This window comes from Plectropomus leopardus, chromosome 4, assembly GCF_026936395.1.
Source record: "Plectropomus leopardus strain MGB_pleo_1.0 chromosome 4, ASM2693639v1, whole genome shotgun sequence".
NCBI lineage: Eukaryota > Metazoa > Chordata > Actinopteri > Perciformes > Serranidae > Plectropomus > Plectropomus leopardus.
In genome coordinates, this window is record NC_142179.1 from 29,320,277 (window position 1) to 29,332,500 (window position 12,224).

At 40.6% G+C, this 12,224-nt stretch overlaps 1 protein-coding gene across 7 annotated transcripts in view; it reads left to right on the forward strand.

Annotated features, from left to right (window-relative positions):
- Positions 1–12,224, forward strand: part of ncor2 (nuclear receptor corepressor 2) — a 105,229-nt gene that overhangs the window by 32,095 nt on the left and 60,910 nt on the right. For all 7 annotated transcript variants that reach the window (XM_088077056.1, XM_088077060.1, XM_088077058.1 and 4 more), the window contains exons 5-6: positions 4,127–4,309; positions 9,255–9,368. In XM_088077056.1, the coding sequence (XP_087933182.1) occupies positions 4,127–4,309; positions 9,255–9,368 (297 nt within the window). The remainder of the gene's footprint in view (positions 1–4,126; positions 4,310–9,254; positions 9,369–12,224) is intronic.

The following is a 12,224-nucleotide window of genomic DNA, read 5'->3' on the forward strand; positions in this document are numbered from 1 at the left end:
CAGTAGTTCACATTTGGTAACAGAATTGACAGATGTGTTCACACGTGTTTTTGATGACATAATGTGCTTAAATCGTAAAACACAGAATTCAGAGACATTAAAACACGGAAAAAAGCTGATTTCACAGAATACTACATAATGTAGTTTTATTTTTAAGTAGTTTGAATGATTTCCCTATTATGATGAGATTGGGCTTGGAAACCTAAGTAAATTGTACCTCAGTTACCTCAATTTCAGTAGCTTTGTGCACCTGCTGTTGTGTACTCTGCATAAGAATGGGCTTGATTCCCTGACGAGAGGGACTATTGTGAACGTAAATGCACATTCTAGCATGTAAACAGGATGTCCAGGGCTGTATTGCATCGTTGTTGGGAATGCATACGCTTAAGACTACGTGACTCAGTCACACAGGCTGGTGCTTACTAAACAGAAGACATTTACACACACACACTACAACACAGAGAGGTATTTAAAAAAAAAAAAAAACCTGATGCATGCACAGTCTGAGGCATCATGGAGTGGAATGTTCTAAATGTGACCGGGGTCGCCGAGGGCATATAAGATGTAAGCTGTGCCGGGCCAGCAGCTTAGCTAGTGGCCTGTGACCTTTTCACACTATGTCACAGGTGTAGTAGCTGTTGATGTGCTGCTGTATTGTTGACAAGAGGAGAGGACAATGCAGGGCACAAGACCAGAGGGAAACTTAAGTACCTAAGTCTTAACGCAGGCTACTTGTGACTTCATAGTTCTGTCATACCATCAAATCCCTCATAATTAAACCCACTCTCTAAACACAACACTTAACTGTCCTTGAGTTCACAGCAGAACAAAGTGCAACAGTAAAAATAAAATCACAAATGCCATTACCAACAGACAACTGCAGCATCAAAGGCAAGAAGGAAAGGATTTTAAGTTCAATAAGAATTAAAAACTCATATTAATAACATTTTTCTCTTTCCAAGTTGTTCTGAATCTTCTCTGAAATCCTTGAGATTTTGATCACTATGCACGTATGTTGTGTAATGTTATCTGGTTTTACATCACCATGATTTTGTCCCATGAGAGGCATTTCTGGCATGCTGAGCTGTAACACATGTCAGGACGGTGGTGCTGTTATTTGCTCTCAAGGATGTTGTTTTAGACAAAGCTGAGCCACCCTAGAAGCTATTTTTCTTTTTCGTATTTATGTGTGGTGAGTTTTTGTGACTAACCGGCTTTGGCAAACTTGGGCTTCTTGATCTAGGACAGCCCCTCAACATCCTCTGGCACTGACATTTTCAATCACAGCAGGTCTGCAGGGCTATAATGCAGCCTGCCTAGTCCAGATTAGCTCACTTACATAACCTTCATTTCAGACGTTTAAAAATAACGCAGAACAAAACTCAAGCTGGATCGCACACGCAATCATTTATGGAGGCTATAATTCAAGAATGCTGACATACAGGCAGAATGTAGGAACACACACACACACACACACACACACACACACACACACACACACACACACACATCGATCAGGAGGAGAACATAAAAGTGTCCGTGGTAAACTACTGAAGCCATTTTCAATTCAAAAAATAACTAGACAACCTATTACTGTAAAAGGTTTTTCTGGCCTGATGAATGCCAGTTCAAAATGAAACATGAAAATGGTTGATTTTGTTTCAAACAACGTGAGGTGGTCGACATGTCATTTGTTGTTACGACTGTACCAGTGTAATGTTTGAGAGCACTTAGGTTAACGTTGTAATTGACTAGATTCCTGGCCTTTGTCCAAGAAGGAGCTGATAACAAGATAACATTCCTTGAATCACAAGAACACTCCAAGTTATAAATCGAGGGACATTGAGTTAAATAATGACCATGTCATCTCAATTGAAGCTTTAAATTGTTACTTCATAAAATTCAAAGATAAGCAGCATTTTGTTACAATTATGATAAGTCATGTTAAAGCAATAATATTGCAAAAAAGACAAAAACATTCTGGTGCCTGCTTGCTACTCCAAGGAGGAGGTTATCCTGAACAAAAGAACCAAAACAACATTTTTAACAATTGGCTGTTGTCAAAAAGTTAGTGTATCAAAAAAGGGGATAAAATGCAGTGGAAACAGACCTGGCAAATTTCTGATGACGTATGGCGCATGAAACCTAAATGAAAATCAGTCTTTTGCTCTACTGAAGGTACAACAAAACTGCAGCAAATGAAAAACATAAGATCTGTGTGGAGTGATGACAAGACAGAATGAATACATTAAACAGAAATGCCGTATTAACATCACATTTTCACACTATTTTCATTTGTCTGAGGTCTGTTTGACGTCCTTTAATCGCACCATGTCGGTGCATCCTCTTTCTTCACGGTGGTTTAATGGCACCCAACTTTAGAAAAGAGTTGTCACAGTACTGGATTACTTTGATATTCCAATACTTAAATATATTGATATTCTGTACCATTTTTGATACCACAGGGAAAGTTGACATTGAGGGTGTACAGTTATTATTTTTTAATTAAATGATAAATAAAATAAGTCTATAATATGATGATAGTGATGACGTCTCTTGGTTAGAGCAGCAGAGTGACTGTAGTAAACACTACGAGAAGAAAGCACGTCTGGTACCAATGTGTCAGTACTGTGTAAAATGAGTATTGAAACAGTTTCAAGTATTCAGAATAGATATATATCAATATATATTTTTTACTTTTGACAACACTACTGTAGAATTTAACCACCAACTGCTTTAGCTTGAACTCTTTAATATTTGCATGCCAGTAGTGGATGACAACGTGTTAATTCTCATTTTCTAATTTTTCTTTGTCTTTTGGCTGGACACCACAAGCAATTTCAATACATCAATTAAAATTGATGGAAAATGTTTAAGTATATTATTGACCAAACAATTAAATCATTAATCAACTATATAGTCAGCCAGTAGGACTGTCCAGACATTTTCTGGGTTCTGGAACTTCTCCATTTCACAGCTTCACTGTGAGGTGGGGAAAGACCGTGTGTCAGGTGAGAGAGAGACCATGCACTTCACGGCTTTACGTAAAGAGAGGGTCTGGTATAGCTCTGACTGCTTGACAGCTTTGTGATATTTTCTAGTTTATAAAGTGAAAAAAAAACAACGTCTGACAGTTGTCAGTACAACGACCCGTGTCTAGTGTTTTAAATTAGTCCGTTGCATTTCGTTGTGAGTCTGAAATGATAAATGTCCTTGTGAAGATATTTGAATTCACCTGCTCTGTGCAGCAGGAAAGTTTTCAAGTTGTGTGAATTATTCTGTTATTTAAATCAGGGATGCTTGAGGGTTATGAGTGTATACTCACAGAATGTATGCGCTGGTTGAGAAGGACTGTACTGTACTTGGAAGATCAGTGGTTTGAGGAATCGCTTCTCTCTCCCCTCCTTAGAACAGCTGCTCTGTTGATGAGCCACACTGTGTATTGTGTAACTGACTGACACACACTATTTCCATTTTTCTGCCGGAAGACAAAGCTAATAAGTACCCCCTGAGTTTGATCTACACACATCTTGTACTACCCTTCAGATTTCCCTCCCTCCTAGATCTTCAAAAACAGAGTATTTCACATTTCGAACAAGGTCTCCTAAACAGAGCCAGCTGCCGTCGCTCTTGTGCATAATCCTGGCAAGGGAGGCTGTGACCTCATATTCATTAGTGTGGTCTAGTGACACTGAGACACTACACTGGCTTTCATTACCCAGAGGACTTAATTACCGGCGTGTGTTACCTTCCCAAAGGATACGCAGACTGTGTTCGGAAGATTTCTTGTAGAGTAACCTCCAAGCCTTGCAATCAGAGGAAGAAACAGATGCTTTCAGCAGGAGAGGGAAGCACAGTGTGCAAGTTCAAGACATATCAAGAGGGTCTTAATGCTCTGTTGTGTGTCAGATACAAACTGACCTGCTGTCTGTATTCAGTTTTATCATCAGACTTGACATGAAATTCCTGTTTGAAATCTTCCTCTTTGTGCTCATTCCTCCCTCTCCCTTTAGACTTTAGACTTTAATTGCATGAATGTATTGTTTGACTTTTGTTAGTGTAAAATTTATCATATTATATACTTCTTTTCTAAGCGTGTCCTCTTCTCTCTGTTGTGTTTCCGTAGGAGCGTGGAAGTGCAATGGGGAAGCTGGAGCCAATCTCCCCTGTGAGCCCGGTCCATATGGACCCTGACTTGGATCTGGTGCCAGCTCGCTTCTCCAAGGAGGAGCTGATCCAGAACATGGACCGCGTGGACAGGGAGATCACCATGGTGGAGCAGCAGATCTGCAAGCTTCGCAAGAAACAGGTATGCACACCTATGGATTGAGTCATAAATTTTAGATTATATTGGCTAGCTTTGTGTTTACAGACTGCAGACTGATGCTATCTCAAGTTTTTCCTGCTTAGCTCCCTGCTTTTCAGATGGATTTAGTATGCTGTAGATGCCTCCGGCTTTGGAGCCCATTTATATTTTGGCCTAAGATATAAATTGCTGATTATTGTAGCACTGGGTGGATGTGTGTGTGGGAGCTTATGCAACAGAGAGGTCTTTGCAAACTAGGTTAGAAAATGCATGTGTGTCATGTTACAAGTTGTGTTTACATTCTTTCATTCACATTGTCAAAAGAAAGTAGCAGTCCCCACAAAGATGGCTATACAAAATGTATATTTTTTACAAGTACTGCTTTCCATACAGCTCAGTATGACCCACTGTTTTAGTATTTGTAGCTACTGTTCAGGTAATTCAAAGCTCTTTTTCATGAGGTGTTATTTTGTTTACATTCTGTAACAGGAGATGATGTGTGACAGTGCTGACAGTTAAGTAGAAGCCACTGTGTGATGTCATTCATGTACATTCTGTACATTTTTTGACGAGGCAGCCATGCCTAACAGCATGATGAGGTACCTTTATCCGTCATGCTTGTAGCTGTCGAAGTCTTTGCCAGTGCTGGCATCCTTGATGAATTTTCTTAGTGGCAGTGTTTGGCTTGTTTGAAATGTTCATGTGTGGTTTTCCAATGTGACTCCCCCTGCCAGACTCTAGTTGGCATCAGTGCAATAAAATCTTAAACAGACTTTGCTGTGTTGTAATCGCTGCATTCAAGTTCTGTAGCTGTTTCTTTCTTGCTCAATGTGCCGGATACTTCAACACGCACTCCTCCAGGCAGCTGCATTCCCCTACTTTCTCTTCTCTTCTCTCTTTGGCTTTTTATTTAGGAGAAAAGTAGGTTAAAAATATATAAGGCTATAAATAACAGCTTCCCCGGGGGAGGAGGAGGATTATGGTGGAGGTTTTGTGACTGCTAAACCACTCATATCCCTGCCACACTGTCTGTGTTCTGGCTGCCTGCCATAGTTGGTAGAAAAACTGTATGGTCGAGCTCGCTTGTTTAAACCCAAATCCCTCCCCCACCATACATGCTGTTATGTTAACATTCTCAATAAGCAGTTTTAAAAAAATGTTCATTCGAAAGTAGTATTAGGGCCATGTATTGATGATGGCTACATGCAAAGTTTTCAGTCTTACCTGACAGTAATAAAGTCATGTAACTATTGCTGTGATGTTGGTAGTTTTTCAATGTAGTGAGTCCTCGGGTCCCACGGGAAGTCATTTGAGTAAGTCCCAGGGAATGGGAGTGGGGCCCAGGGCTGCACGATTATGGCCAAGATAATAATTTGATTATTCTGATCAATATTGAGTAATTGTCATTATTCATTGATTTTAGGCCCCCAATTTTTTTTTGCACCTCCTCATCTAAACAAACAGGGCTTTTACTTCCACATTGTGGTACAGTCCCACTGATGTACAATTCTTTGCATCAAAATAAAACTGCTCCTTTTTCACAGTGCATCTAGCAAATTATAATTAAAACTGGACCAAAACCAAAACCAAAATTAAATCAACAGAGCACTTATTTCACTTTCCGCATCCCTGGATTTAGTGCATCTCCTTGCAAAATACTGCTAAAATTAAAGCTAAAATATAAGCTAACTAAGAATAAATATGCCATCACAGAATATAACCAAATGAAAACAGTGTTTAATTGACACATATCTTTGGCCAAATTCTATTGCATTCATTATTTCATCCTGTCTTAGGGAGTTGGGTGGATATGTGTCCACAGCTGTATTCTGCTATTTTTTTATAGTGGCCATTGTGACATGCTGTGCAGTGACACAACAGTAAGTTAACATTAGTAATGTTATTCAAAACAACGGTTTCCCAAAAGTGCTGTCCTGATGCTAATTTGAGATGCAGTGCAGTTTTCTCTGAGTGAGGCATGCATTTTAAACTTTGCATACTTATTAAGTGTGCATAAGCAGAAATTGTGACAGAGATTTAGCTGTATATTACAGGAATGGCTCTAAGGATATCCTAAATTGAATTCAGGTACATTGCTTGAACCTTAAAATCTAAAGATATTGTCTACCGGCGGCCCTCTGGGTCCTCCTTGTCTTGCTGCTGAATGTTTTGTACATTTCTCTTTGTTAATAGAAAACTTAGTATATAATTACTCTGGGTATTTCACCTAATTGCAGTAGGAACCAAAATAAAGCTGGTTATTTGATTCCATCCTCAGGGTTGAAACTTTTGAATGATTAGGGGGCTAAGCTCCGCTGCTTACAAGCATAAATCAAAACCCCTCCACTCACCCTCCTTCAGTACACACGCAGTGTTTTTTATGGATATTTTTTTACAGTTCGGCTCTCTTCAAGCATTAAAACATCTGGACTAATTAAGTGGCACGGTAAAACTTTATTTAAAGAGTTGTGGCAGCGTTAGTGGATGGGCGGGGGTTAGAGCTTAGGTTACCGCCAGCCTGTGTCATGTCAGCCAAGCTCAGGATGGTTGGTTTATTTTATTTTACTCTGTGGTGGGTTTGGAAAGGGAAGGGGGTCTCTACGGGAATGTGTGTGTTTCCCTGACCAGATGCTTATCCCAGCCTTTCATGGCACATGATGATCCATCTTGCTCTACTCTCATGAGGATCCTCTGGAGGCCGCCTTTCCCCCTTCTGAAGCCTCTGACAGGAGATGAGAAGGAGGGGGCTGACTTAACTGTAGATCAGCTATATGCACGCCACTCTGCGACACTTGCCCTCGGCCTCCAGGCAGCAGGTTACAGCTGAATACACTCAGCTTCTGTCTCCAGCTTACAGCATGCACAAATAGGCACTGTGTCCAAACATTGTCAGGCAAATTAAGACGTCAAAATTTTAAGTTTTTTTAAAAAGTTTTATTTGTTTCAGTATATACCGTGTTTGAAATCCATTTGCTAAAAGAGACAAAAATGTTGAGCATCTCTTTATTGATTTTGAATGTGGGTATGGACATTTAATTTTATGTGACAGTAGCATGAAGCAAAGATTTAGATTCTTTTTTGGGTGGAGATACACTGATCGGATACTAACATTGGATATCGAGCTGAGAAGTTCTCGGATAGCGGGATTGAGTAAAGTGACAATGGGGTCGATCAATTCAATTCTGAGTTTATGGTTATCTAATATTGGAAATTAAATTGCTATTGCACTAAAAATTGATAGCAAACTTTTGTTTGTCTTTTTATTCTTTTAAAAGTGTGCATGTCCCTTTATCATTCTGTGTCCCCTCTCTCAAATTTATAATTGATCTGTCGATCCATTCAGAGCTGATCGGATCAGATTGATGGATGACAGGAGCAGCTGCTGTGAGTCAATGCAAACTTGTAGACCCAGAAAAATGAACGGTTTAGTTTCACTTTCACTGTACCTGAAGTTCTACTGCTCCATCTGTGCCCAGAGTACGCTCTGCGCTCCAAGAGTGCGGCAAAATGAAAAACAAAACAGTATATATATTTCAGTTGCAGTTCTAATGAATGGTAAAAATCCAGAATTAGAAAATCTATCTGTTGCGGAGTAAATAAATGCATGGGGAAACCCTGGGTACTCTGTATCAGCTGATGCCCAGAGCCCAGCTATCTGTTTGGGGACTGAAAGGGTCATTTCTGTACTAGATGCTGGGTAGGCCCTAACATACTATAGTAAGAATGAGGAAGACAAAGCTTAATTGTATGACTTGTTCTAAAGCAGTTAAGCTAGCCAACTCACATGTAACTAACACAGAAGCATTGATGAGTTGCACTGCCAAATAATAAGCAAGACTAAGGCTTTGCTCCTATGATGAATGCTTAAACACAGCAGCCAGCATGCCTTCTTCATGACTGTATATGTTGCAACTGCTTTTTCCTGTGTCGCATTAGAAAATTCAATGTATAAATAATTAACATGTTTACGTAATTTTTGTCTCGTTATCACCTGCCATCATCACGGCAGAAGGAAGTGGCTACTTCCACATGCTGCTTATTGAAGTACTTAAGCGTGGGAGGATTAATGATCCGGACTGTTCCATTAACACCTTTTCAACATCTGGATAGAATGCGCCGTTGGATAGCAGCACCTCTCTAATGCTGTTTGGATTCATTTACACTTTGCTGTTTCAATTTCTGATAGCTGTCCAAACTGTCAAATATGCAAGAAGTCTCTAAATGTAAATGAGCTATGGAAGCCAAACACTTGCTTTTCTTTCTATATACTGAATGTCAGAACAGGCCTGTCCTCGTTTCTGTCTGTGCACCTTCAAAGGAAGACGGATGGACAAAGAAGCACTGACTGAACTCTACATGACTGGCAGTAAAACATAAAGGTTGATGCACCTCAATCCTGCCAGTTTCTCTCCATTAGTCCGTCACAGCTTTCTCTGCCAGCCCCCAAAATCTTACTGTCTGTCTGACTGTGTTTTTTTCACAGTAGACAGTACTCTCTAAATTTCACTGTTTCTGGAGTGCAGTCTCCAAATACTGTTCGGTCACATGCCAGGGTGACTAGTAAATTAGAGGAACTCTGCAGTTTTCTAGTACTTGTTTGCTGTGAATTTTTCACATTTCCCTCTTACTTTTTCTTTTGTCTTTCTCTCTCTCTTAATTTTCTCTTTCTCATTAGATGTTCCAGCCGCACAGCAGGCATTGGCTTTGTTTACAGACTGTTGTAGTAACTCTTTGATTAACTAGGCCCTGGGGAGTTAATAGCTAATAGAGCTAATAGGACAGTTAGTCTCGTCCCTGCTGGAGTGCTGGGGGAGGGACGGTTGATCTGACACACACTCTTTAACCTCGCAACAGGAACTGGTGAGCCACAGGTCTTCCTGGAAGATCAGGGCTGTTTTGGATTTGTTAAGCGGTAACCGTCATCTTTGTTTGTGCGTATGTGTTACAGCAACAGCTGGAGGAGGAGGCTGCGAAGCCACACGAGCCAGAGCGGCCCATCTCACCGCCGCCCAGCGAGGCCAAGCATCGCAGCCTGGTGCAGATCATCTACGATGAAAACAGGGTCAGTAAAATACACGCATGCACAGTCATAGGTCCTGGTCCCACCTGGTATTTAGGTCCCCATGAAAACAAAATCGTTTTTTGTGTTACACTATCATTTGTCTGTTGTTACATTCCATATAACGTCACAAATAAGTATCACAGTATTTTTCTATCAAAATCCCAGTATTTTCTCTTTCTTTTCTTCTTCTGAATCATCCTGCATTCACGGGTTTTTACAAAAGTTCATCCAATCAAATAAGACTTTAGGCGACTAGAGACACTGGTCATATAAACCACACTTCACTATTTGTTGGTTGTAGTATCCAACAGAGCAATTTGGAGATCAATAGGAAGATATGTGTGTTTGGATATCTGTGGGCAAAACCTTTGATTTCATTTCCAAAGCAATGTGCTGAGGGTCAAATTCATTCATTTCTCCCTCAACCTCTTGATCTAATGGCGAGGGAGGTGTCTACTGAGCACTGGTTTCCGCTGTAGCTCCATATCGTGCTAAACTCTAAGCCTACCCAATTTTAAGCTTCAATCAAATGTGAAAAATTTGACTTAAATCCCTTCTGTAACTGTTGTTTTGGACCTTAGAAGGACGCCGTTGTTGCGCAAATAACTATGTGCTTCCACCTACTCAGAGTATGCTAGCTGAGCATGCGGTCCATGCCAGGTCACTGCCGAAAGAACCACCTCTCAGTGTGTTCTGATCCCATCACCCAGGACCCGTGTTAATACTAGGTGTTAAACAGGGCCAAACACTCACCAGACACTCAATCTGTGGCCCACCACTCAAGCCCAGATTACCTTTCATTTGAATGTGGTTTCACTTGATCACGTATGCAGTGTATTACCACAAGTGAATGTCAGAGCTGGGTGCTTTTCCCCCCTGTGGTTCAGCGTTGTTTCACTGGGCTGATGCAAGAAAAACCAAACTGAGCCAGACTGTCACGGCCGCTGAATATTCTCTGTTGCCTCGTTAATTGGTTCTAATGTCAGAGATAGGGCAACCGGTGATAGGGTCGGTGACAGTGCGTGTAAGGTAAACTAGATCACCCAGCAGGTGCAGCTTTGAACAAACCACAGAGAGTCTCTAATTTTATCCCCAGTAAAGCCCCGCGATGTGTACTTCTTTCGTTATGTTTTTCATTTCATTGACAGTGTGGACATAGTGTGGATTACTCTGAGTGTGTATAATACTGAGCAAAATAGCAGAGCTCTGAAGAGATTGATGTTTGTCTGTGGAGGACATCTTTTCTGAGAGCTGTGTCATTTTCATTTACCGTGTTTGATGTAATCCTCAAAAACCCTTGTCAACAAAAGCAGAGTGTGCCACAAAGTATTCATCTCCTACCTGAGCCTCCCACTCTTTACTGTCAGGCACGGCAGACCTCTTGCCTAACAGAATAAGCTACTAAAGGTCAACACAGCAGGCATGATGAATCACGCGTACCCATACACACACACACACACACACACACACACACACAAGCAGACCCTATACAGTCACACAGTCGCACACTGAAACAAATCTTTGTCTTTTATCACCTACGCATGTATAGAAGCTTAATCATTAATTCAAGTGAAGAAAAACAGCATAGCTTGGAGGTCATATTAAGCCATTTATAAGTGTTACGTTAGTCCTAGTCACAGTAATCATTATATGCAGCACTGCTGTGTGAAGATTACCTTTTACAATGGAGCGATTCTCGGTGCTCTCAGTCCCCCTAGTGGTGAAATGCACAAGTTTTCTTTTTATTGGAATTGGCATTTAAAACAGGGAACTCCTCTCACACTGTAACACAGATTCAGTGTCTTTGAATAAGCCCCCTATGGGAAACTAGGAGTAGTGTTGAAACTTAACAGTTCAAAGGAAAGGAGCTTGTGGATATTTTGAAGAGCTTCTTTTTATAGAATCATTTTCATAGAATGGCAAAACAGTGCAGTGTATATGAGCGTCAAGGGGAGGAGAACCTAGTTTAAACCTCATGTGTTGGCAGGAAAGCTTTTACCCCGCTTTAGTGTCATTGAGCAAGAGACTAAATCCTCAACAGCTGCACAGATGTCCCCAGATAACCACCAAAATACCCCGAGAAGACCGTTTTAAAAGGGGATATAGGGAATAAGGGAGTGTCTTTCATAACTTTCACCCTTACACTCATCAAAATCAGTGAAACCACAGTCCTGCTATGTAACAGCAGGGTATTGCAGATTGCTCAACACTCATTGAGAGGCTGGAAGTTTAGGAATGACTCATGGCTTACTCCACAATGTAGTTTGACCTCTGTAACGCTTTCCACTTCCCTCTGACTGGCAGGATGTACTCTGGCCTACTGCCCCCCCAGCTTCTTGAGCTATTTTTTTGTTTTCACGTTAAGCCCACTGTGACCTCAAAGCATTTGCTCATATTTATTCTTTTATTCACCATAACATTTGTTATTTATTAATTCCTTAATGAATAACATGACAGTCTCTATTTACACTTAGCTTTTTAAGTGTCTCATGTTGTGATAAAATCCAAATTAGATTTAAATTGCGTTTGTTTACACTCACTCAGCCACATGTGCGTCTTCATTAGCCACATCACAAATCTAATTGCATCCGTTTAAATTTCCCTACATGCAAGTCTTGCTCCAGCCCAAAAGTTGGTGGTAATGCGCCTGAAGTTCTTTGGTAACCCCTAGAAAAGAAGGAGAATTCATTCTTGCACTCTAGCAGTGTATTTACGGCTAGATTACTTATGATTCCATAATCTCAAACAAACTCAAAGATTACATTGACAGTCTCACAGTCTGTGAGCAAGACAGAGTTTTTGCTCGTTTTCACAAGTTCTCAGTCTCACAGATCCCTCGCCTATACAAATCTCTGC